The following is a 6299-nucleotide window of genomic DNA, read 5'->3' on the forward strand; positions in this document are numbered from 1 at the left end:
GGCAGTGCTGTAGTTGCTTTAGGTTCACATTATTCACCAAGAATATAGAACAATGGGTGCCTGCAGCTGACTTACTCACCTGCTCTGGAGAGGAGAATGGGGAGGAGAGCAGAGCTGGGAACACAGAGCAGGAAAATACACAGGTCATACAGAAAAGCTTGACACTGACGTTAAGGTTATTAATTCCTTAACATAGAGGGAAAAGCAAAGGAGAGAAGAGAAGAGAAGAGAAGAGAAGAGAAGAGAAGAGAAGAGAAGAGAAGAGAAGAGAAGAGAAAAAAAAGAAAAGAAAAAAAGAAAAGAAAAAAAAGAAAAGAAAAAAAAGAAAAGAAAAGAAAAGAAAAGAAAAGAAAAGAAAAGAAAAGAAAAGAAAAGAAAAGAAAAGAAAAGAAAAGAAAAGAAAAGAAAAGAAAAGAAAAGAAAAGAAAAGAGAAAAGAAAGAAAAGAAAAGAGAAAAATGGTCAAGTTCTGTATGTGCATATCTGTTTTATAACAAAATAATAGGATTCTGTGGCCAACAGTGAAATATGATTAGCTAGTCACAGGTATTTCTGATATTTCCCCATAATAAAATGGCATGTTTGAATAGAGAGAGGAACAAATAATGAGATTCTTGACTTGCCCCCTTCCTGTGTTTTAATTGTAAACAAGCAGATGCAATCCATAACGCTAAATAAGATTTCCCCACATTTCCTTCTGAAAATGGTTTTAAGCAAGATAAGGCACTAAAATTTAATCCTTCTAAGAATGTGCAAATACTGAATCCTTGATGCAGACACAATCTTACCATGAATTTATATGGGAGCTTTAATGGTTTTGTAAATTAATCAATAACACGGTTAAATTATATTTGCTCGGCTAATTATTTTCCATGTCCTGTAAATTAGAACTTCAGTAGTCTCTAAGAAAAATCAGTCCTGCTGCTTGTATCGCATTTGTGTTTACTTACTGATATGTTATTAAAATGCTTGTTTATTTGTTCTGCTATAGGCTGGTAGCTTTTTTTTTGCTGTTTGAGTGGCAACTATGGGGTTGCAAAGCCATGCAAGGATAATTACATTATTATATATTTAATATGCCAAATCCATTTTAGCAGATAAACACCATGCATTTATAGACTCTCCTCAAAATCCTCCTTGTCTCACTTTTAGGGGAACAGGATTTAACCACCCTCTTCCCCCAAGAAATCTTCAGGACGTTGATTGGGTTCTTAGCGTTTTGACTTTCAAGGGCACAGCTTCAAACATGGGTTGAATTAGATGACATCCAGAGGCTGCTTCTAACTTGAATTATTCCCTGATTCTGTGGATCCGGTCAGCCAAGAAGTTTTCCCCACTTGCTTTTCCCGAAGTCCCGTACCCAGACCCCCATCACTTATGGGTCTGCATGAGACAACTAGTTTGCAGCACCCAAAGTAGCAAATTGTGATTTCAGTTACACAGATCCAGACTGTTTCATGTGATAGCAGTCTATGCAGTTCCTACATCAATACAATAAGAGTTAGTGTGGCGTCTCCAAATGAATGCACTGGGAAAGTATACGTTCTGCCCAACAGAATCAAGTCACCCTTTACTGGTGGTCAGAAAATGAGACCCTTCATAGGAGACCAGGGGCTGCAGCAGGAGCTGAGCTATTATCCCCCAGAGTCCTTGCACCTGCGGCCGCACCTCACCTTTGGGAGGAAGGCACTTCCCCACTCCCCCTCCGCTTGTCGGCAGAGGCAAGGAGCGCAGCAGGGCACCGGGGCATGGGGCTGTAGGGGCAGTCAAAAATGACATGGGCCTTCAATGCACAGGGCAGTCATGATCCCTAAGCCAGGAGGGTACAGGGTCCCTCCCTTGCCTTACTCACAGACACGGCAAAAGGGGCTCGAACTGCCAGGGGAAGCTGACTGATGGCAAGCAGGAGCTAAAATTGCAAATACAGGCGTTCGGCAGGAGAAATGCAGAGCAGGCAGTGTAGTTTCTGTGGGATCAGATACCACTGAGCCCCACAGCAGTAGGAACAAACCCCAAAAGACTCCTGCTTAGCTTCTCTCCCACTTTAAAATACTTTTGGAGCCGCCACCAGACTAACTGCACTTTTCAGGGCAAGGCGCTCAGTGCTGCAGACAGCAGGTCTGATTTCAGAGATATAACCAAAACCAAAAGGGCATAATGGAACGTTGCCTGGCCACAAATCAGGGCTCAAGGGACCAGAAACAGAAGGAGAGGTGACCTGCCTTCATTCTTTTAGCATGTCTTTATAAGCAGCAGCCTGCTGCAGAGGTTGCAAAAGCAGGTAGATATGAAAGCCAAACTGAATATGGAAAGATTTGTAGAGTGCTTCTTACTTTCCCTTGCCTCCTAACCATAGTTTTATGCACGCACGCACAGAAGCACACTTAGGGAGCATAAAATATTACACGTAAGTGGGACTTTTATCTTTTCACTATCTTTGATATGCCAACAAGCTGGCATATTTAGCACTGCACTGCTCTATTTTTTTGCATTTACTCTCTGTTTTTGAAGATATATAAATGGCAAGAAAAGAAATAGAGGCAAGAAAGTTCAAATGAATAGCAGGAGACTTGTATTTCAATATCTAGCTAATTATATCCTAAATTGATCTTTTACAGTATAACAAATTAGTTCTTGTCTTAATGTATGGAGTACTACTTTATAACAAAAAAATCCTAGTTTATGCTTAATTTTTTATTTTCCCTGTTAAGGCACATGCAGACATCAGACTGAATATTTCATGCATACCTTTGTAGCTATATGAATTTGTAAAAAGAATCCACAGTTACATGCCTGTTTTTTTTTTTTTTTTTTAGATTTTTGACTCTGTTTTCTCTTGCTCTGACTTTCTCACATTTCTTCACCTGATGTTTTCCAGGGTTGTCTGCTGGTCACATCACACAAGAACTCTTGAATGCACAGTTCATCTGCTCCCTATAATTATTATGTTTAATCTTTTTTTTTTTTGTAAATTAAAATGATGTTTTGCTAAAGTATTTGTTTGTATATGAACAGCTCTAATAGGTCTTTACTTGGAGAGCCAATATTTTCCTTTGCACTAGACTCCGTCACAGGGTAATTGCTGGGTTCACTTTTGCACAGGAAAACAATTCGCTACCTAGCTTAAGTGACCATTCTATAGACCTGATTGTGCAATCATTTCAGCATGTGGACATCTCCAGAAGCCTGCCTATCCCCACAACACTCGGTAGAGCAACAGAAATGTATAAAGCTATAGACGTGTACAGGTATTAGCAGGACTGAGGTCTCTTATTGTTCCTTTCTCCCTCTTAAACGGTCTTTTGCAGCTTTGATTATCCTCTGCAGAACGGTTTCAGGTTCAGAGTTCCTTTATCTTTTGATTTGCTTTGTTCCTTGATCCCGTCACTGTAGTACTCTCCTTCAAGCTTCAGAACAAAAGTAGTCTTGGGAGCAGAGGCCCTGTGGCAGGGAGCGGGGCTCTGCTTTCCTCCTGGCAATTTGCCACCGAGCTGAGCCGAGGCAGAATATTCTTGCTTGTTCAGTGCAACAGCTTCAGTAACTGCACCAGTGCACACATAAGACTCCCTACTGAGACCAGTCCATTTCCTTCGCACAGACAAACCTGTAGACAATAGCTAGAGTTAAGGGTAGGGCTTGCTTTTTTTTTCTTTTTTTTTTTTTTTAAATAAGCAACTTCAATGCAAAGCATTTTCTTTCCTCAGAAGGTACATTTATCCTAAGTGGCTCTTGCTGGTTTACGCACACCCTGTCCTTTCTCTTGCTTTGGAAAGTTGTTCCACTTGATTGCTCAGTTTGCTTCTTTGAGTCAGTGGTGGCAGGGGAATTATAAAGGCTATGAAGGCACAGCCAAGTCCCAGGTAGCCCGTGTCAGATTTAAGTGGATTTAAAGTTGTGCTGACTAACTCTGAAACTTTCTTTGCACAAGGGACAAACACTTTTGGAAAAAGTTGCTCCTTTTTTTTTTTTTTGCCAGCAGTGTGTATCTGGTTCAGGGAACCTGCTGAGGTGTGCTCACCTTGCAAAGGCAACATGGTCGGCGGTGCTTTGCAGATTGCCGGGCTGCTCCTTGGTGGCATTGGCATGATCGGGACATTCGCTGTCACGGGCATGCCACAGTGGAGAGTGTCTGCCTTCATCGAGAACAACATCATCGTGTTTGAGACCATTTGGGAAGGCCTGTGGATGCACTGCGTCAGGCAAGCCAACATCAGGATGCAGTGCAAGGTCTACGACTCCGTGCTGGCCCTCTCGCCGGACCTGCAGGCATCCAGAGGGCTGATGTGTGCTGGGTCGGTGCTCTCGTTCCTCGCTTTTGTGGTTGCCATTATTGGGATGAAGTGCACACGGTGCGTGCGGAGCACCTGGCAAGCCAAGGGCTATATTATTCTGACGGCTGGGCTCCTCTTCATCCTCTCGGGTGCTGTCGAGCTCATTCCAGTCTGCTGGGTTGCCAACACCATCATCAGTGACTTCTACAACCCCGCGGTCAATGTTGCCCAGAAAAGGGAGCTTGGAGAGGCCCTCTACCTGGGCTGGGCAGCTGCCTTCTGCCTCATTGCTGCCGGAGCCATATTCTGTTGCTTTTACCGCTGTTGTGAGAAAACCAGAAGCTATGGATACTCCGCACCAACCCACTACTCCACTGACAGCCAGCATTTGCACAGGAAGACCGAAAGCTCATACTCCAAAAGTCAGTATGTCTAGATGCCTCCCGCCTTTTCCAGTTTTTGAAGCATTCAATCCGTCTGGATGGATTTCAGTTTCAGTACAAAAGGGCAGCTAGAAAGCTGTTTTTGCCTTCTGCCCTGTAACTGCTGCTGTTGGGGCTGCGTTTTGGAGCTGCAGTTACCCTCCGTGGGCTCTGCTGTGGCTAACGCTGCAGCATGGACAATTTTAAGGCATGGAAAGGTGAATGTTTAATGTTATTTCAATAGTAACTTGGAATAGCTTTCGGGTTGTGTGGCTTTGCTTTGGGTTGCATTTTATGTCTAAAACAGTAATAAAGGGCTTAAAGTTCCACTGTGATATGAAATTCTGGCGTACTGCAAAGAAGAGGGGAGTTAAAGAGCCAGTTCTTTTTTTTTCCTTCCTGGGAAAGAGGGGATAACAGTAAATAAGGACAAGATAATAATGGTTTGAAAGGAAAGCATTCACTAAGGGATTGATTTACTGTAGGTTTAATGGAAGGTTGCATGAAGAGTTTATTCAGCAGAGGAAGGTAGGCTGAAATATATGAAAAATATCCCTTATTTCAGAGAATAAACATAGTTCTACATTCATCCTAAGTATCATCTTTTTGGTGAAAGTTGGTATTTCTTTTGTAATCCATATAGGTCAAACTCATTCACATCCTATTTAGAAGCAGCAGTATTCCCTTGCAAATCCCTCGTGGCTTGCAGTGTTTTGCAATATTACACAAATCACAAACACTGTGTCGGTTAATTGCTGCAGGACCCTGTGATATATATATTTTTAAATAAGGGTCTTCTGTACAATCAGGCTGATATTTTTGCTAAGACCCACTCACGGCAGCATATAAAGAACATAATCAGTGAGAGTATCTGTCTCTTCCACCCTTATAATTCTGTGATTTTCTCACAGTTCACATTAAAACAAGCTAAACGATATTTTTAATAATAAGATCATGAACCCATAAGAAGAAACAATGTAAAGAAAACAAGTCCACTGAAAAATAAATAGTACCATGCAAACTAATTTAATAAATGACCCAAATTAATCAATAGTAGTAATAGTTTAATAGAATTTTGTAACCAATGGATAAGATGTTAACTCCAGACCCACATAAATCAATGGAATTTTGCCTTTGAATTAGCTGAGAACACAATTCAATTTGTGGTGTTTAATGGAGAACAACATTCTTGTTCTAGAGTGTGATTGACTGTTTTAAATATTTTATAGAATGTTTGTCATGTGATTATTAGCTCTCTAGTAAATGCCTTGGACTATTACTACTTGAAAGTTTAGAAGAAAATTCTTCACTTCATAAGATGCAACTCGGAACAAGCTAGAAGGAATTAAAACCTGCTTTTGAACTCTCTTCATGGTGTTTGTAAGATACACAGTAAGATGTCCTTGATTATGTAATTTTATTTTTCTTCCTTATTTTTAAGCAAATTGTTTCTACTTATATATATATATATCTGTGTGTGTCATGTGCATGACCTTTCTATAATATAGCAGTGTGTGGCTATATTTCCTTTGTATCCCTTCATTAAGTTTTTTACACCAGCACAGTCTCTTTTCCTGGGGGAAGAGAGTGGAGGAGCAATCCTGCTG

The 6299-nt window shown here is 41.1% G+C and overlaps 1 protein-coding gene across 1 annotated transcript; it reads left to right on the forward strand.

Annotated features, from left to right (window-relative positions):
- The first annotated feature begins 3727 nt into the window (after positions 1-3727).
- On the forward strand, positions 3728-6077 carry LOC134525287 (claudin-8-like). The gene has a single exon (XM_063356071.1). The coding sequence runs from the start codon at positions 4032-4034 to the stop codon at positions 4704-4706; it is 675 nt and encodes a 224-aa protein (XP_063212141.1). The 5' UTR covers positions 3728-4031; the 3' UTR covers positions 4707-6077.
- The last annotated feature ends 222 nt before the right edge of the window (positions 6078-6299 follow it).

Source organism: Chroicocephalus ridibundus, chromosome 1 (assembly GCF_963924245.1).
Source record: "Chroicocephalus ridibundus chromosome 1, bChrRid1.1, whole genome shotgun sequence".
NCBI lineage: Eukaryota > Metazoa > Chordata > Aves > Charadriiformes > Laridae > Chroicocephalus > Chroicocephalus ridibundus.

Coding starts and splice junctions, on each gene's coding strand:
- LOC134525287 (XM_063356071.1), top strand. CDS start 4,032: ATGGTCGGCGGTGCTTTGCAGATTGCCGGGCTGCTCCTTGGTGGCATT.